At 34.0% G+C, this 19,385-nt stretch overlaps 3 protein-coding genes across 3 annotated transcripts in view; 1 reads left to right on the top strand and 2 right to left on the bottom strand.

The window, feature by feature from the left end:
• LOC143534107 (magnesium/proton exchanger-like) overlaps positions 1-3,320 on the top strand; it is a 4,283-nt gene extending 963 nt beyond the window's left edge. Inside the window, exons 2-8 of the mRNA XM_077028692.1 lie at positions 356-531; positions 620-738; positions 833-951; positions 1,046-1,173; positions 1,729-1,945; positions 2,026-2,155; positions 2,989-3,320. Of these exons, the coding sequence (XP_076884807.1) occupies positions 356-531; positions 620-738; positions 833-951; positions 1,046-1,173; positions 1,729-1,945; positions 2,026-2,155; positions 2,989-3,286 (1,187 nt within the window). The 3' untranslated portion in view covers positions 3,287-3,320. The remainder of the gene's footprint in view (positions 1-355; positions 532-619; positions 739-832; positions 952-1,045; positions 1,174-1,728; positions 1,946-2,025; positions 2,156-2,988) is intronic.
• Positions 3,321-4,878: 1,558 nt separating this feature from the next.
• Positions 4,879-7,143, bottom strand: LOC143534105 (blue-light photoreceptor PHR2-like). Its single transcript, XM_077028691.1, has 3 exons — positions 6,088-7,143; positions 5,435-5,646; positions 4,879-5,254 (listed from the first exon to the last, which is right to left on the bottom strand). Exons 1-3 carry the CDS (start codon positions 7,054-7,056, stop codon positions 5,116-5,118), a joined length of 1,320 nt encoding a protein of 439 aa, XP_076884806.1. The 5' UTR covers positions 7,057-7,143; the 3' UTR covers positions 4,879-5,115.
• A 921-nt stretch (positions 7,144-8,064) lies between these two features.
• LOC143534132 (uncharacterized) lies at positions 8,065-12,905 on the bottom strand. The gene is made up of 10 exons (XM_077028706.1): positions 12,603-12,905; positions 11,572-11,734; positions 11,022-11,497; positions 10,232-10,453; positions 9,814-10,146; positions 9,315-9,743; positions 9,098-9,196; positions 8,655-9,020; positions 8,447-8,578; positions 8,065-8,356 (listed from the first exon to the last, which is right to left on the bottom strand). The coding sequence occupies exons 1-10, from the start codon at positions 12,888-12,890 to the stop codon at positions 8,297-8,299; spliced, it is 2,568 nt and encodes an 855-aa protein (XP_076884821.1). The 5' UTR covers positions 12,891-12,905; the 3' UTR covers positions 8,065-8,296.
• Between the last annotated feature and the right edge of the window lie 6,480 nt (positions 12,906-19,385).

Here is a 19,385-nt window from a genome sequence, read left to right as displayed (position 1 = left end):
TTGCACATTGAAACTGTATGATACTTTATTGAATGAAATTGATTTCAGTTTGTGAAATCTGCGTAAATTAATAGGTTCTGGCCCTGGAATATTTATTGACTGAAACTCTTATGATACTTTAAATTGTTGGTGCTATAATGTCACAGATTCATTTGAACAAAGTGAAATTGTGTATGATACTATATTGAATGAAATTGATATCAGTTTGTGTAATCTCCTTAAACTATTAGGTTTAGGAATTAGCCTCTGTAACATTGTTGGTTCTGTAACGTGTCAGATTCATTTGCACATTGACTGTGTGGTAATATATTGAATGAGATTGACTTCAATCAGTGAAATCTGCTTAAATTAACAGGTTTAGGTCCTGGAACACTTGTTGGATCTGCTGCATTCGACCTGTTTCCAATCCATGCTGTTTGTGTGGTGGTTCCAAAAGCCGGAGAACTGAAAAAGATTTCAGATTTGGGAGTTTGGATAGTAGAACTGTTTTGGTCATTTTGGGCATACATTTGGCTGTACATAATCTTGCAGGTAAATAAATCTTATTTATTCACATATGTATCTCATTTCAGGTTAAATTTATAGGTCTAAAATTTGCAAAAAACATCCCTATTTGCAGGTATGGACTCCAAATGTTATCACTTTTTGGGAGGCCTTGATTACAGTGCTTCAATACGCGTTGTTGCTTATACATGCTTATGCACAAGACAAGCGTTGGCCCTATATATCTATTCCTCTGTATGATACCATTTGTTAATAAGTTTCCAAGGCACAAAAGTTGAAAAGCCAGTAACATTTATATTATATTTTTGTTAATTTGTATATTTCTCAGGGAGCGAGGGGAAAGACCAGAAGATTGGGTCCCAGCAGAGGCATCGCCACTTGAAATTGCTAGTGTTGGAGATAAAGAAATTGCTGATATATTTTCTATACATGAAGAACACGAGTCAGGTATCATTTGGTATTTCTTGAAATTAACCTCGTATTTCTGTTTTCTATAATCATCACAGACTGAAAGTTGTATACTAAAATATGTAATGTGCAGATTCTACTTATCAGCATCTGCCTTTACACGATCCAAAGTCATCCGATAAGCATATTGATGAACCAGACATTTATGAAGAATCTAGTGTTGTGTATATTTGGAAGCAGCAATTTGTTAATGTTCTCAAGGTACGGCATATATGAATAGGCCTATAAACAAACAGAACGTTGAGTGAACCGTTCGGCGAGAAGTTCATTTATGTTTGTTTATATAATAAACGAACGAACATGAGCATACGTCCCATTCGTTCATTTACGTTCTGAGCTTTCGTCTAAATTTGTGCCCATTTATTAGAATGCATTTTTGCCTGTTCATTTATGTTTGTTTATGTTCGCTTATATATTCATTTAAATTTATCTGTTAATTATTCATTTAAATTTATTTGTTACATGTTCGTTTTGTTTATGCTTGTTCACTTTTGTCTGTTTAGATAACACTTAATGCTTTATTTTTTATTTACCAGATGGGCACGGACATGTTCATGTTTTTAATGAACGAACATGAACAAGAAAACCTGTTTGTGTTTGTTCGGTTAAAGTTAAACAAACGAACACGAACAAGCCCTGTCCGTGTTCGTTTACAAGCCTATATGAAGCATTTAACAGCACTAAATAAAGTCTCAAATTGTTTATATAAAATGATAATAAAACATAACACTTAATGCTTTATATTTTATTTAACAGATGGAAAACGCGAAGTTAAGAAAATCAGATAATAGTGTGCTTATGGTGGGACGCATTTTATGGCACGCTCTTGTATCTCCATGGAGATTGTTATTTGCATTTGTGCCACCATATCAAATTGCTCACGGGTGGATTGCGTTTATATGCTCCTTGATTTTTATAAGCGGAATAGCTTATATTGTTACAAGGCTTTCTGATTTAATCAGTTGTGTTACAGGTTTGTATTAGTAATTGGTTAATATAATCTTTAATTTTTGTTTTAAGGATTATTTTGAAGGCAAATTTGTCATTTTATAGGAATTAATGCTTATGTTATTGCATTTACTGCATTGGCGAGTGGAACCTCGTGGCCAGATTTAGTGGCGAGTAAGATTGCTGCTGAAAGACAGACAACTGCTGATTCTGCCATTGCAAACATCACCTGCAGGTTACTAACTGTTCTTATGCTCTTTGTTATCTTAAACATAAAAAATATCATTTCACATTTAGGCAGTGTTGTAAGCGAACCGAACTGAGACCTTGTTCATATATGTTCGTTAAGCTTTTATCTGACAAATGGATGGTTGACAAATGGACAGTTCACGAACACATGACCGAATGAAAGTTCTTGTGCGTGTTCGTTTATTAAGGAAATGATTTTGTTCGTGCTCGTTCGTTTATTCATAAACAAACACATATTGATTTGAAAAATAAAAGTTGGCATTATTAAACTCAAGTTTTAAACATAATTATCTGAAAAATACTTTGGCATAAAAATCATAAACATAGTATAAAATAATAAAAATGAAGGTGATAAACTAATAAAAGTCAAAATATATATTTTATACGTTATGTTCGGTCACTAAAGGTTATTTATATTTTATACTTTACACATTTTAGTTTGTTATCCTAAGTCCTAACATTTTATTAGTATAAACAAATGAGCATGAATTAAATGAACATAAACATACACAACTGAATGAACTGGCCCTCATCCATGTTTGTCCAGTTAATTGATCTAACGTAAATCATTGTTCATGTTTGTTTATTTATTTAACGAACGAGCTTAAACAAACTTTCAACTGAATGGTTTGCTGAAGGTCCTGCTTGTTTCAGCCCTACGTTTAGGGGATGTTTTGTTATGTTTACAAGTAATAACTATACATCTATATTATATAAACTAATACTTACCACTTGTGTTGGTTAGACTGACAACGAACCTAACAGAAAAGCCAACTAACTATAACTCAGTCAACTTACTAATACTTTTGCTTTGTGTAGTAACTCGGTGAACATTTATGTGGGAATTGGAGTTCCGTGGCTGATTGACACAGCTTATAACTTAATCGCATACGGAGAACCGTTAAGAATTGAGAATGCAGAGGGATTAAGTTTTTCATTGCTGGTTTTCTTCTCAACTTCCGTTGGGTGTATTTCGGTTTTAGTGCTTAGAAGGGTTGTGTTTGGTGGTGAGCTTGGTGGACCTAGGGTTTGGGCGTGGGTTACTTGTGCATATTTCATGATGCTTTGGTTCATATTTGTGGTTTTATCTTCTTTAAAAGTTTCTGGTTTTATTTGAAGACAAGGTAAGGCATAAGTGTGATTATTATGATTATTCTTGCTGCTTTGTTAAAATAAGTTTGATTATTTTAACACGACACTATCTTCTCGATCTTTCCATTGGAAGAGTTCAGAGGCAGCGACGACTAGGTTAAACAGGTTTGATTCTACTTCTCTGGTGTGTCGATTGTTGAAGCCGTTAGTGTTGACGGTCGGACAGGCAACAGCTATGCAGCTTTCGATGGGGATTCAACCAAATCCGGGCCGATTGAGGCCCAAAGTTTGACTGCAAAATGGCCGAGGTTTAAGCTAGGGGTAAGCAGGAATCGAAATGATGCTACTACACTATTAACGCATGGATGAATTATTCGATTTCTGGCCAAATGAAGTGTATGTTTGCCAGTCGACACCTGCATCTGTATTTGAAAGTTAATGTTGGACTTTGTCACATAATTCAAAGGTCACACCACCTATAACATGCAGTTGCCATCAGTTTAATTCTTGAAGTTCGGAGTCCACTATCACCAAACGTTTAAAGCTATGTGGTTAAATGTCAACTATCAACAAGATGGTTATAATTCTAAAGGGGGCAGAAGTTAATTTGATCACAAGGTTAGAACGTGGTTATAGCTTCTTGGGTTATTAACGGTTTTTAGCGACCCCGCTGCAACGCGCGGGTCGTAAATACTAGTTATAAATAAATTGGGGCTTAAGAGGGTGAAGAAGAAACGATCGATGTCCTTTTTGGTAAACACCTAACATACATATAAATAATTCATGTTTAGTGACACCGATTTCTCAATGTTTAGGAAAATGGAAACTCAGTTTCTTCTAAAAGGTTTTTTCTTGTTTATTTAAACGTTTTTCATTACGCCCTGCTTGCGGTGCGCGCATATAATGTATATATGTGTGAACCCTCGGGTGGGCAAAAGTAAAATTGCACTAATTTTGACGTTATTTTACTAATCTCGTGAAAATAACGTTAAAAGTGGCGGAAGGTTAATTAGGCATCATGTGGTGGCTTTGATAGCCGAAAGACAAGGGCACATGCACCGATCAGCCGGTGTCCCGATGATTGAGTGCTATGTGCCTTATGTCCAAGGCTTGATGCAAAACTACTATCGAGCCGGGGTTCTCACCGGAAGCAGCCTCTCTATCCCTATAGTAAAGCTGTCTACATCTTACCCTCCTCAGACCCTATCATAGCATTGCTATTGGTGGGATATACTGAGTACGATGATGATGATGATGATGATTCTGGTGTGTTTTGTTTCACCAGCTATTTGTAACATAAGGGGCCAAAGGGGGTGCTAGAAAGTATAGTGTAAGATATCCTTCAAAATTGTTTTATATGTATACTTAACATTGTTTAAGATGCTATTTTTGTCCCATGAGAGAGGGTGCTTGAATCAAATTTATTTTGAAATTCAATGAAATTTAAATATGATGAATACGAATTGTATTCTTATTTCTTAACCTGTTTGGTTAATGTAATTCTTATAATTTGAAATCTGTAACATACCAAGCTTAAACAAGGCATAAATTGAATAGCTCAATTGAGTAGTTTGGAGGTCAGATTTTATCCGGATAATTGTTTAAATGAAACACTACACATAATACATTATTTATAAAAATAAATATAATAGAACATCCCAAATAAAAAGAGGGATGAACTGCATTTGTACATTCTAAAAAACAAAACAAAACGTAAAACCTTTGCTTCAAACATCAATCCCTCATCAGACTGCACCCGTACAAGCTGTGACTGGAGCAGGGTTATTTTGTTTAGCATAACTACATTTCTTGGTGATAAATCTGCGAATTTTGTAAAAATATCAAATAAAGAGGCTAATAATTAACACTCATAATCAAAAACCAACTTAGTGTGTTAGCTTGCCTGAAGAAATCCCTCCACAAGAGCTCATACATCAACCAATTCGTCCCACTATCTCCACCATCTTTTCGGCTTGATGCAGAAGAAATCGTTCTACATTTAAACTTTTCATCAATAACAAGCCCATGAAATACAACATTCTGTTATTAACTCAGGCGTTGAGGATTGCATTTGCAAACACTTTTGGAGTGTTTAGATGGATACAATGATAATTATTATGATCAACAATATCATCCAAAACACAATCCCACACGCCCCTTAAACAACATATACCTAGAAGCAGATTTCTTCAACTCATCAAACATGGACCGTGGAGAAAGACATCCCATTGCAAGCCATGGTGAGATCTTACACGAAAAATTAGCACCATATAAACTAGTATCATCTTTTGCATGTTCAGATTTGCATTCAGAAGCAAACTTTGTAAGTCTTTTCAATGCTTCAGTCTCACCTCCAACAAGGGTAGCATTACCACTTGCTTTTGCCTAAAACAATAACATCATATATAACTTTCAAAATCTAAATTCAGCAAATACAAAATGTTCGAATCACTCTATATACCTATATAGTCATGTCACCATTATTTCATCTAGAAATGAGGTGTATAAGAACACTATACGTTATATACCTCATTTTTTACCTCATTTTTACATTCTCACGTTAAAAGTTATTTGTACCAGAAAATAATATGAAATGATGGTGATTAGACAATATAGTCATGTCACCATCATTTTATCTAGAAATGAGTATTATGATCAAATACAAATGGTTCAAAACTATAGCTTAATAACAATTAGCGTTACCATAATTACTCCGATATTTCTTGCATTCCTATGTTAAAAGTTAGTATTTTATTTGTACAAGATCACACCCCGTTACTGTATTATGATTATTACACTACGATCGTGTATTTCCCAGCTCCGTACCTGATTCATTGTCTCGGTAGGGCTAAGCCCCAAATCACTCAAAGAAGGAATCTCCCCCGGCTCCACATCACCGCCAGCCGGCAACCCTCTCAACCGATCAACAACCTCAATCGTCTTCCTAACCTTCACCCCCTTCACTTTATCCCTAAACCCGCCATAATCCGTCGGCATATCCTCCAACTTAAACGGCAGATCGTCAACGTGGTACAACGTGCTTCCCCAATAGTACTTCACCTCCACCCCTTGATCCTTCAAAACCTTCTCCACATTAACCTCACCCTTCACCTCATCATACGCCACCTCGCTATGCGAGTACACCGCGTCCGCCCCAACCGCCTTAACCAACTCCGTTACAACCGCCTCGGGCCGGCCCACCCGAACAATAAGATCCGACCCTCGGGATCGCAAACTCTTTCGTAAATCCGAAACCGACTCGATTAAAAATGAGGCGCGGTACGGCCCGGTTTTATCGAACCGGGATGCCGATTTCCGGTAGTCTCTCGGGTCGAAACAATAAACGGGTAAAACCGACATGGAATCGTTATTAGCCGATATTAAAGACTCGTTGTCATGAACCCTTAGGTCGTTACGGAACCAGACGACGGCGGTACGGCGGGCGGCGGCGCCGGAAAATGGGTCGGAGGGACGGCGAGGGGTTAAGGAAAGTGGGTTTTGAAGGGGGTTTGAAGATACGGTGGAATTGAATGATTTGGATAAGTGTTTTGTGGGGTTTAAGGGTGATGATAATGTTAGGGTTTGGTGGCATAAGGAAGTGATTTGATTCGGGATTTTGAGGGAATTGGGGGTGGTTTTAGGCGGGAAGGTGAAGTGGGTTGGGATGAGAGTTGGGAGAGAGAGAGTGATGGAGATGAATTGGTGCTGAGAATAATAATAATAATAATAATAATAATAATTAGGGTTTTGTGGTGTTTCTTCTTCTTCTTCATGAGGTTTTGAGTTTGACTCCATTGGTGTGAGCTCGGTGGGAGAGATGAAGTTCAGTGGGGAGGTGGATAACGATGAGACGGTGTTTTAGGAAGTATTTATGCATGTATAGTACTTCATTCGTTTAAACTGTTAAGTGTTAATATATAATATTATTTCTTTCATGAGTCGAGACTGTTTAAACCGGACGTCTAGTAAAAAGTTTGTTTATGTTCGCCCATTTAATAGATAGATGAAGTGTTATTATTGTTTTTATTTATTTCATTTCTTACCTAAAGATTTCAATATATAAACTAGTTAAAAGTTGAAGATCCTAAATCCCATTTCATGTAAGCATATCTTTTCGCTCTCCTTAAACACTGTCGACGTAAAATTTCAAGATATTATATTGATATGATTATGTTCATGATTACTATGTTAAGTTTTTATTTTTTGGATATTACGTGGTGTACTCGCATACTTTTAAGTATTTTGTGTTGACTTAGGGGGTGTTTGGGATTCTTTATTTTTCCTCCTTATAAATTTTCATTAAGTTAATAAGTTATAACATTGTAATTTATGGAACCTTTTCTCTCACAATATAAGCGATCCCAAACAACTTATTACTTTTCAATAAGTTTATAAGTTATAAGTTGGTGAAAATAAGCAATTCCAAGCACCCCTTAATGATTAATATTCTCAAATTAAAATATAATGGTTTATTTCGTTTGCCCATTTTCAGTTAAGTCCGTTTGTGTCTATTAGTGTTCAATTAATATCCGTTCACAAAATTAACACACACACACCAACAGCCACAAACAAACTCAATTACTTAACAAATGAACAAGTATTTTCATTCGGTAGAGTTTTCATAAATCGTCCGTTGACGTCTAGTTAGCTTAACGGATGAGCACAAACAAGGTCTCATTCGGTTCGTTTACAGTATCCTAACAAACCAAACAACTATTAGCAGACATTGTTCTACGTAGCTTAAAAGTTACTTCATAACATTCGGCAAAACGGTTATCCAAATAAAAAAAGCTCATACGTAATGTAACTAAAAACATAATAAACATTAATATATCATTACTTCTCTTTTCTTTCTTTCTGTTGGGTAGATCAAAATCCCAGAAACTGCTAAACAGAATATAAATATATAAAAAAATAAATTACATCTTCAATCCTGCTCGTTCATCTTTCAAAACTAGGTCAACCTGAAAGTCAAAACCCACGACACGACCATAACCATCATCCTCTTCAACATGTCGTGCCAACTCTCCTATGTTTACTTCTTTCCCTTCTTCAACTTGATTGGTTGTATGCTCACACCAGGCTTCTTCACCACCTTTTAATAATGTAAAAGAACAAAGATTAAAATAACATCCAAACACATACTAAATAAGTATAAAAAAATGAAAAATATAACAAAACATACTTCAGGCCGATTAAGTGCCCCGAGTGCGGTTGCAGGGTTAAACTCAGGCCCAAGAGGCATCCGATTACTCTGTTCAAAATGCTCCTTGTTCTTAAACGGATAAGGTAGTACCTTCATTTGCAACTTTTCCGCCTACAAAAATACAACATTCATTAATTTCGTAAACCTTTTATAAGTTCACAAAATTAATAAGCTTATTTACTTTTACCTTTTTGTCGACTTTTTCTGATATAATAACATGCTTAAGATGAGCATCGGGTCGTTTTTTAAGATCTGCATCCCTCTTCTTTTTGGCTCTTTCATGTTCTTCCACCATCCAGGACGGTAACCCTCTCTTTTTCTGTTCGTGGGTCCACTTGCCCCACCCGGGAAGTAACACAGGCTTTTCGGGTTCCGGGTTTTCCTCATTCATAACTTCTTGTTTTGCCATTTCAAAATCTCCCTCAACGTCATCACCCGCAAACGCACGCTTTATGAGATCGTCTTGTGATGGTAATTCATAATCCGTACCCGATGTTATAACTCCATCTACCATTCGCGTCTCACCATCTGTATCACTATCTTCATCTCCATGCTTCATATTATACTAAAAGTTAAAAAAGAATTAAAAAACAATAACATATTAAACATGTAATGGTGTTATTATGCTACCTCTCTGTCTGTTTCCTTGTTAGAAGCCAACTCTGCAACCTTTGACTTGTTGGCGTTAGCCTTTGCCTTGTTGGCTTTAGCTTTTTTCTCCCTTTTTACCTTATTAGAATCATCATCATTCATACCACTCTTTTACATAACATAACAACATTGTTTAAAACAAAAAGATAAATCTTTTATTACAAACTTCACATGATTTAAGTATCTAAGTGTGTACCTTCTTTGAGATATTGGTTGAGAAAAGAGAAACTTCATGTGCAATCTTTGGTCCTGAAACTTTGCTGATGTCATCAAACAATGGATCGTGTCCGACTTCAGATTCCTCGCGAAGAAAATCAGTGTCGATAGTGACATCTTTCTGTGTAATAATCCGGTCACGTTTATCCTTAACGTCTTCTGTGACATCAGCATCATCTTCACTCTCGGAATTATCAAAGTAATTATCTTTATCCTTGTTATTAACCTTAATCTTGGATTGTGACACCGGTTTCTTTTGAGCACCAAATACCTTTCTACCACCAACTGAACCAATATTGTTATTTAAATCATCACCACCCTCCAACTGTTTTAAAGAAGATTCAAATTCTTGTAAAGCAAGTCTTGCTTCTTCATCAGCTGCATCTTTTTTCTTCTTCTGCCCACGAGCCTACGCAAACAGATTAGTTAAAATATATATTATTTATTTAAAAAAATAAATATAAATGAAATAAGTTTACCATGAAAGGTAAAGAAAGAAGTCCTGATTTAGGTGTGTCATCTTCTTCTTCTAATAGTTCAAGTGTTCTCTTTTTTCCTTTTTCTAGGAATTTTAACTTTGATGCCTCATCATCATCTCCCGAGATGACATCATCATCGTCGTCGTCATCCATGCTGACATCACTACTATCATCATCATCATGCATTGAGTTTCTTTTTCTAGTTAAAAGAGCATGTTGTTGAAGCTGTTCTGATATAGCAGCACGTGTTCCATCATCTTGAGCATCAAAACCACGTTTCTTGATCCGTTTAGCCCATTTAGATGTGTTCTTGTGCTTTAAAGTCATACGTTCCTGTAATTAAAAAAGGTAATAAATTAAAGTTGCAACTATTTTAATCTTTTTAAAAAAAGAGGTGATTTTTTGTTATTATTATTACCTCAGCTCTTTTAAACTCCTGCTTCTCTGCAAGTTCTTTAGCAACTTCAGGGTCCATTTCAGTATCAATGGACCCCACTTTTGATTGATCCTTCTTTAATAACCGACGATAAGTTTTAGATTTTATATGTTTAATCCTTTTCGACTTTAGTTCATGACGGAATAGAAGATTACGCATTTTAGCAAGACGGTCTTGTCGTTCCTTCACGTCCTCTGCTGATACCTGGTCAAAGTGTACAATGTCATAAAAGCCAAAACACATTTTTGTGTGCAGCGTCACACGGGCTTGTAAACGACCCAAACGAAAACAAAAAAGCGAAGCACGTTCGTGTTCGTTCATTTTAACTGTAACCAAACAAACAAATTGACACAAACAATTACACAAACAGGGTTTCTTGTTCGTGTTCGTTTATGTTCCATTATGAATATAAATGAACGCTTCACGAACATAAACGAATGAACATAACCGAGCAAAAAATAGTTAGTTAAAAGTAATGTGAAAACAGTGTGTTGGGCCTAAAGAGTTATTAAAACTAGACTGAGTTGTAATGAGCGAAAATAAATAAATAGATATATTAATGAGCCTAAGCTAACGAACTTAACTAACAAACATAAATGAATGTAAACACACAAACAAAAAAATTTGAAAGAACAAACATTCACGAACACAAATTAACGAACGGGATGTATAAACGAACTGAACATTCAGGAAAACGAAAAATGGACACACATACATCTGTTCGTTTATTAAATAAACAAACATAAAATCAAGAGTTGGTAAAAAAACATACCTGGTTAAGTTCTAAAAGCCGTGCACCGTCACCCTGATGAGCATCCGAAAGTTCTTTAGCATTTATCAACAAATCCATTTTCTTTTCAAAGTCGGTTCTGGGCTTAAACTCAGAAACTATTGCACCAACAGTCGAATTGCCAAGATCTACATCTTCATTAAAGAAAATAGTATGTGCTTCTCGGTTTTTCTTCACTAAAGGCTCATACTCAGTAAGTCGCCTATTTGCTTGAATATAAGCAGTTTTTCTATCAATTTTTTCTTGTTGCGGTTTTGGAAGTGGGGGTAATATTGACTTCGACTTTTTATCGAGTCTTGCAACATCTTTTCTAAGTTTGCTAAATCCAGATTTCCCGTGAAGGGGGTTTAAAAAATCATCAATGGTAACACGCCCATCATTATTGATATCATGGGTTGGATTACTTTCAGCTTCCGGGTAAGGTTCATATACTATAACATTATTTTTCTTCTTCTTGCCTGCAAAGTTATAACACATGATTATAATTTGAATTTAGAGGCTATATGAGACGGTGTTTGAAAAATTAAACTACCTTCAAAAGCAGCACCAGGTAGTCCAGTGATATCTTGCAACATTCTTGCATGCTTCTCATCATCATAATCATCACCATCATCATCTTCTTCATCATCGTCATCGTGGTCTCCTTTCTTGACTCCTTCATCTCCATCTTCATCATCAGATGCTACATCTTCATCCTGTTAATAATAAAAACATGTAAGCATAAATAAAAATATGCCGGTCAAACTGACGAGTCAGCACAAAGCATCTTCCTAGTTGCTAAATTTAATAACTTTTTACATTCTTAAGAGCAGCATTGCTTAACACTAAATCAAGAAAGTACAGAACATTACGCCTAACAAAGTAACAATCACAAATCTCAATTCAATCAAAATGATAAAGAAATCAAAGCTTACAAGTTTTTGTGTATTTAAACCTAAAAGACAGAACATGATGATGATAATAAAAATAAAACTAAGAAGCTGTTTGGTAGCCTCTTAATGAGTCCAATAAGATGCTACTTGTTAATGGTTCAGAGGTACAATGTATTTGGTTCATTAAAAAGACACCTCTTAATGGTTCATGCAGCCTCTTAATGGTTAAGTTTTAGAAATATGCTGAATGTTTCTGAGACTACCTCTTAACCGGGTTTCTTAATGATTCAGCACAAGATTGCAAAACGGCCCCTAACTTAAATAAAAAAAACATCATGTAAAATACTAAAACTGAAATAGTACATTATGATATACGAATGTTGAATGCATCCCTCATCCCTTCACAAATGCAAATTTAAATATAATCAATTCATAGCAACTCTCACAAATTCCATGTAATCTGCAACTTACTTCTCCAAATAACTCATTAACTATTATTAATTTGAAGTAAATTAAACAAATAATTCATAATTATTCTCATCAATTTGAAGCATTATTAAACAACTAATTCATAACTATTATCATCAATTTGAAGCATAATTAAACAAATAACCAGCAATAATAAGCAAAAAAATCAATAAAATTGTAATAATAATAATAATAATAATAATAATAATAATAATATGATTACCTCAAAATCCTCAGGTAGCTCATACTCAAAGTTTTCAACAGGATCGTATCTTCGATTCTTCTTGGACTCTTCTTCCGGAAGCTTCTCTTCGTACTCGTACAAGTCTTCATCAGACGGGATAATATCTTCTTCTTCTTCGTTTCTAGGGTTAAGTGATACCAGTTGTTTTTGTAAGGCGTTAGGTAAATGAGGTCCTTTCTTCCAGTTGCTTTGTCTGCCTCCTTTCTTCTTCTTATTATTCCTGTTAGTCTCCGGAGCTACGTTCCTCTTCCGTTTCGTCTCCGCCATCTTCTTACGGTTTACGACGGCGATTGATGATGAGGCGGCGGCAAGGTAAGGTAACACTGGTTCGTTCAGGTTATGATGCGAAAGAGTGATTCGTGTATTGTGATTTTATATTTATGGTTATTATAAAACTATTTGCGGAATTAGTCCTTGTATTTTTATTCACTTTGCCAGTTTGGTTGCTTGGTTGGTAATTACGGTGCAAACAAGCTGAGCCGTTTGCAAGCTAATTGAGATCGGCTCGTGAGTAAACGCGATTGTGACGAGTTTAAACAAGCCTGGTCCCGAGCTTTGAGCCTAAAAGTGAGCTTGTTTAGTAATCAATTCTGAGTTTCATTTATCGAGCTCGAGCTCGCTCACGAACCTAAATTATTAATATACAATTTTATGAGAAAATAACTACATAATATATATTATATCATTATTTATATATATATACTAATTAATAAATAAAGGTTTCCTTACGCCACGTGTCATCCTTTTTAGCCCATCATTCCTCTCAAATTCCCGCCTCCCACCACACTCCTTTTACAAACCCGGTTCATATCCTTACCCGACCCAGTTAACTACTTATAACCTGAACAAACATATTGATGAATTTCTAGAAACCCTATTTCTCCCTTTTCCTTATATGAAAATCTTTCAAATTAATATCATTGCCAATTATAAAACTTTCTAAAATATTTTACAACCACCTTTAGCCGTTTTCGGTTTTCACCAAACTTGAATCCTTTTAACCCCAAAAGGCAAAACCTGAAACCCACACCAAAATAAAATTTTAAATTTGTTCAAAACCCTCGTATAATCAAACCCATGAATCCCCTCTTTCAATCAATCAAACTAATCAATCCAATCCAACAATCCAATCCAACTGATGTCTGATTCCACCGCCAATCGCACAAAATCCAATCTCTCTTCTCATTGATCCGGCAATTCGTTCCCCAAATTTCAAAATCACCATCGACAATACTTCAAATTTATATTTAGAAAACCAAAATAAGAAACTTCGAATTTCATCTTCAAAATCACTGCGACCGAACTAAAGACTTTCTTCGATTTCTCTAATATATATGAGAAATCCTAAATCATTTTTATAGAGTTTGGTAATGGTTCTTCAAGAAACTGTAAATTAATCTTTATTTCACTAACACACCTATCAACAATTATAATAATTGGTTTCAAATTTCAAATACAATATATACCATCTATAAATATATATTTTATTTTTAGTATCTTATCATTTTACACCTTAGTAATAGTCAACTAATTTAAACATACAATGTTGTTAGAACGCATCAATGTTGATTTTAAGGGTACAACATTGACGACTCATTTGCTCTATCGTCAATTAAACTGCCGAAGGTTCACTCAAAAGATGTGTCTGATGCAACTTGGAATAACAAAATGTTGATTCCAGAAACAAAGAAGTAGATGTTTTTTATCGTTACAAACAGTTTTCCTTTTTATTATCCTTTTTCATTGTTGACTCATATTATGTTTATTTACAATTTATTTTGGGATTGTGTTTGTGTTTTTCTTTTATCATGTGTCTGACTTTATGGAGATTGTTTTTTATTGCTGAAATGGCATGATTGTTTTATAAAATTTTCTCTCTTTACAATTGTATATTATCTAAACATTTGATGTTATATAAAATGAAACGTTATGTTTCATATTTTTTGGTACTAAGACATCCTTTCAATTTTTAAAATATACTAGCATCAACTTTATGCACTTACTATCGTTGTTATAAATACTATTAGAAAGCACCACATATTTATACACGAAAAAACTTATAGTAAAATTATTTTATCATAATCCGATTATGAAATATAAACATCATTTTGTAATTGTTTATAAATTAATTATTTGCTACACGTATGTTATGCAACACTAAACTTCTAATTGCCAAATATTTTACTGTTAAATAATATGGTTACTATAAAAAACTTCTAATTACTATTAAAACGAATTGTTTCAAAAAAATATAATTATAAGTTTACGTATATTTTTTTTATTAATTTAACTCATCACATTATTAATTTGTATCATATATATTGTATTCAGTCATAATATATTTAGCATGTCTTGTTATCAATGTATAAGTAAAAAAACATATTATTTCAATATAATGTATTTTTCTATTTTTTATATTTAATTCTCAAAATTTCACTTTTTATAATTAATATTTCAAATATTTTGAACTTATAAAATTAAATTTGTTAAACCCGTGTTATACACGGGTAGCTAACCTAGTAAAATTATAAATGAAAACATATATTAATAAAAGTAATTAAAAAAACTAATTACTAGTTAATGAGTCGAACTCGAGCTTGAAAAAGTACTCACGAGCTGAGTTTAATCTTTGGAAATAGACATCGAAAGGAGCTCGAACTCCGTGTAAGTTAAATGAGCCGAGCTCGAGCTCAAGCCTAGTCGACCTCAGGCTCATCTCGTTTACACCCTGATTGCTAGAAATAATTTTTGCACTTTCCGGTCTATTTAACTTCAAATGTTTTCTGATTTTATAACTATGAAAGATTTTGGAGTTTGCCAAATTAATGCTTTTTTTTGTTCTGTTTTATTTCACAAATTATTAAAAGGTTTATATGTACATAATTCTGTAGTTTTACTAGGTTAAACAGGTTTGTAAGAACATATTTTTTTGCAAAACGGTAGGTTCAAATTTAGTTATATTTTGTGATATATTAGGTTGTGTTTGTTTTTGCTTCAAACATCTGCAAGAGGCTTATGTCTGCGGGTGCGTATACATAAGCTTCTAAAGACAGTTTGTTTAAAAAAATAAAAAAGATATGAAAATTGCTTTTATGGTCTTAAAAAATAAGCTAATATCTACCATCTTCAAACTTATTCACACTTTTTAACATCCAACCAACATCCAATGTCCAACACCAACACCCAACCCAACGTTAAATGACTTCTATCCACTGTGAAATGACTTATATATATATATAATAGGTAACTGATTTTCAGCTTATGTAGACGATATACAATTTATAAAACAAACAACATTATATTTTCATATTGCAGACATGAAATCAGATGAAATTAGATTGCAGACAGTTTTTGTCTTCAAAAGCAAACATCACCTTAGTCTTATTGATAAAAAAGAAGACGTTATTTTACTAATTTCGCAAAGACGCTATTTTACTCTATTCAGACCCAACAATAGCTTTGCTATTGGTGAGATTTACTGAGTATGGGTACGATGATTAAAAAGAAGAAAAATAGCATGCTAACATTAGCATGAAAATCCATCCTAGTGTGTTTTGAACTTTGTGTTGACATGATCCATAATGGGTATCCATGGCCCATACTCATAATTTTAGAGACTAGTATGTGATTTTGTTTTTATAATCAAATGAAAATATACTAATTTATTTAAATCATGTTTATAAAGACTTATATATTTTCATTTGAGTATAAATTTTCATGCTAATGGGTCACTATTCAGTTTGTATTAGTCCATGTAATTTGGGTGTTTTGTATCTTGGTGTAACCATTATACATTTTCTAACTTCTTGCTATAAAGTTTAATTGATCAATGAAATTGACCGTTAAAAAAATTGGGTTACCATTTCTGGTTTGACTTTTGGTGCTCAGAACAAAAGGAGTCGTCTAAGAAGTTTGCTAAAAATTATTATACTTTACTATATAAAAAAGTTCTAAATTAGTAACAAAAGAAATGAAAACACCAGCTTATCAGTTGATTTGAAGGCAGATCATATGCGATTCAGTATACCCACAAATTATTACATATTTGTACAAGTGAAGATTCTATAATTTCTTCAAATTAAAACATGTTTAACTACCAAGTTTGGGTTATCACCTCAATATCTCGTGTTCGTTTGTTATGATTGTTTGATCAGTCTGGGCCAACAATTTACACTCATACACATATAATTAAAGCATTACCAGAATTAGATTACTTAAATATAAGGGTAATTTTCATTTATACAACTGAAGCATCTCGTTCAGTCTATAAATTGAAGTACTTATTTTCAATACAACACAGACACTTTGCATCTTCATCATAATCCCAATTGCTCTAAAATTTTATTCCCAAATAATGGTTTCATCATCGTCCTTTAAAATTCCCCTAATCAGTATTAATAACTCATCTCAGAGATTCCGAGGGCATCCCAAGAAATTGGGTGCTTCAGACTAACCGGTTTTCATCAAGTGCTATCGCCCACGTTGATGGGAAAAATGATGCTAGTGGTGAGAGGACTCTTTGACCGTCCCCTTTCGGTCAAAGAAAATAATAAAAGCATATACGTCAACAGTGGGTATATGGCCCCGGACGAAAAAAATCCCCTGTACGAGGCTTTGGGGATTCTTGATGCGAGACGTGCTGATGACATTATTACCTTTTGTAAGCAATTGGATGTGTCGCCTGAAGAGAGGTAGGGGGTGAATGGAAACTCAAAACGTTTATATATGAAATAAATAAATGGATATTAGAGAATCAAATGGATATTTGATTGTTGATTGTTGATGAAATGAATAAATCAAAGAAGTGGAGTATATAAACGTTTTGAGTGATTGGGTTTCCATTCACCCCCTGCCTCTCATCAAATTGCTTACAGAAAGTAATAGTGTCATCAGCACGTCTCGCATCAAGAATACCCAAAGCCTCGTACATGGGATTTTTTTTCGTTCGGGGCCATATATCCTTTACAACATCACTACAGTTCCCATATTCAATCGGACCTTAAATTATAACACCACGGCTGATCAGGAGAGGTTAGGGATGGAACAGAAACCTGTCATCGGCGTGGTAGACCACATGGAAGTCGATGTCTTCGGCCTGAACGGAGAGAACGCAAGGAGCAAAGTCTGCCGGAGAAAGGATGATGAATCCAGAATCAGGGTTGGATTTGGAGAAAGCGTGATGAACTTTTGATTTATTTATTATGTATATTATTTATAATATCTATTTATTATTATTTTTATTATTATTATTATATATAAATAATACATTTATGATATGAAATCGGTTATTATAGGTCATAATCACAAGTATTGTAAAAAATACCAAGTTAAGGGACTTTAATGTGTAAAAGGAAAGGTTGAGGGACTTTTGTAATCAAAAACTAAAAGTATGTTGGTTTTTTGGTATTTTCCCTTGTTTTATCTACACTTTAAAATTTTGATCGTAAAATATTATGCAAAAAGGCAATCAGGTTAGACTGGTGGGATTATGATGATGAAATTATGATGAAGATGCAAAATGTCTATGTTATGCTTCAAATTATGCATGAAACGAACGAACGAGATGCTTCAGCCCTTAATCTAATTTTGGTAATGCTTATCTCTTTGTCATCTCACTCTCTCTCTCCCTCTTTAATTTGGAATGTCATCTTCTCACGTATCCATTCTGTGTTGTATTGGAAATAACTCCGTGATTCAAATGATACACGGAACGAACGAGATGTTTCAGAGTCGTATAAACGGAAATTACCCTTAATCTAATTCTGATAATGCTTATCTCTTTGTCATATCTCTCTCTCCCTCTTTAATCTAAAATATCACCTTTAATTTGCTTCTCATGTATCCATGCTTATGGCACATGCATCCACTTCATGAAAATTGGAATTAGAAACATCGAGACATGTCCTCATTGTGTACAATAGCATTAGACACATATCCATGGCTTTTGTGTAACCACAAAATGTAATGTGTAACCAAAATACATTATAAAATAATAGAAGTCTAAACTAGCCATAGTTGGTTCGGCTCGTGGCTTGGTTTGTGTATAATGTATATGCATATGCATGTGTATGGTATAACTAAATGAATTTTAGATCAACAAGTTTTAAGTCACAAACTGTTGATTAGTTGTTTTATTTTTTATTTATTTATTGTTATTTTATTTAAAAATAAAAATAGATACAATTTAGAGTCCGTTGAGTGCGAGTAATAATTGAAAGAAATGGCACTTCTCGTTTTTTTAGTTGGAGAGGGAGATCAACAATTGAAAGAAATGTCATTTCTCACTTTTTTTTATTGAACTTCATATTATAGTTTGCACGCATTTGGTCGTGTGTTTAACTTTTGTGTTCACGTCTATTGAAAGACAAAATCATTATCGTTGTAGTAGAAAAGATTAAAAGATGCAATAAAAGAGAGAGAGAATATATTTTAGGTTTTCAATACTTTCAACATAGATGCTTTAATGCATCATGTTAAGATCAAAGCAATGGCATACAAAACTACAAAAAAAAAACAATTAAAAATCTCACTGTGCACATAAACATATTGCGCATGCACTCGTTTTTAGACTTTAGTTTAACTGAACACTGAAATCTGCATTGTGCGCGTACAAACAGACGCAAGGCAAAACACTGTTTACAGTCCTAAAACACAACATATGTTACACCAAAACTAACTACATATCCCATAACGATTTAGCCTAATCTCAAAACATGGGACTCTAGTAGTAAAACTAACCCCTCGGAAATCATAATAGCAAAA

The sequence above is a fragment of the Bidens hawaiensis genome, unplaced genomic scaffold (genome assembly GCF_021521415.1).
Source record: "Bidens hawaiensis isolate Kalapana, Puna unplaced genomic scaffold, B.hawaiensis_p1.1 tig00010069_1, whole genome shotgun sequence".
Taxonomy (NCBI): Eukaryota; Viridiplantae; Streptophyta; class Magnoliopsida; order Asterales; family Asteraceae; genus Bidens; species Bidens hawaiensis.
Note: the sequence above shows the minus strand (reverse complement) of the source record. Positions and strands in the feature narration are given on the sequence as shown.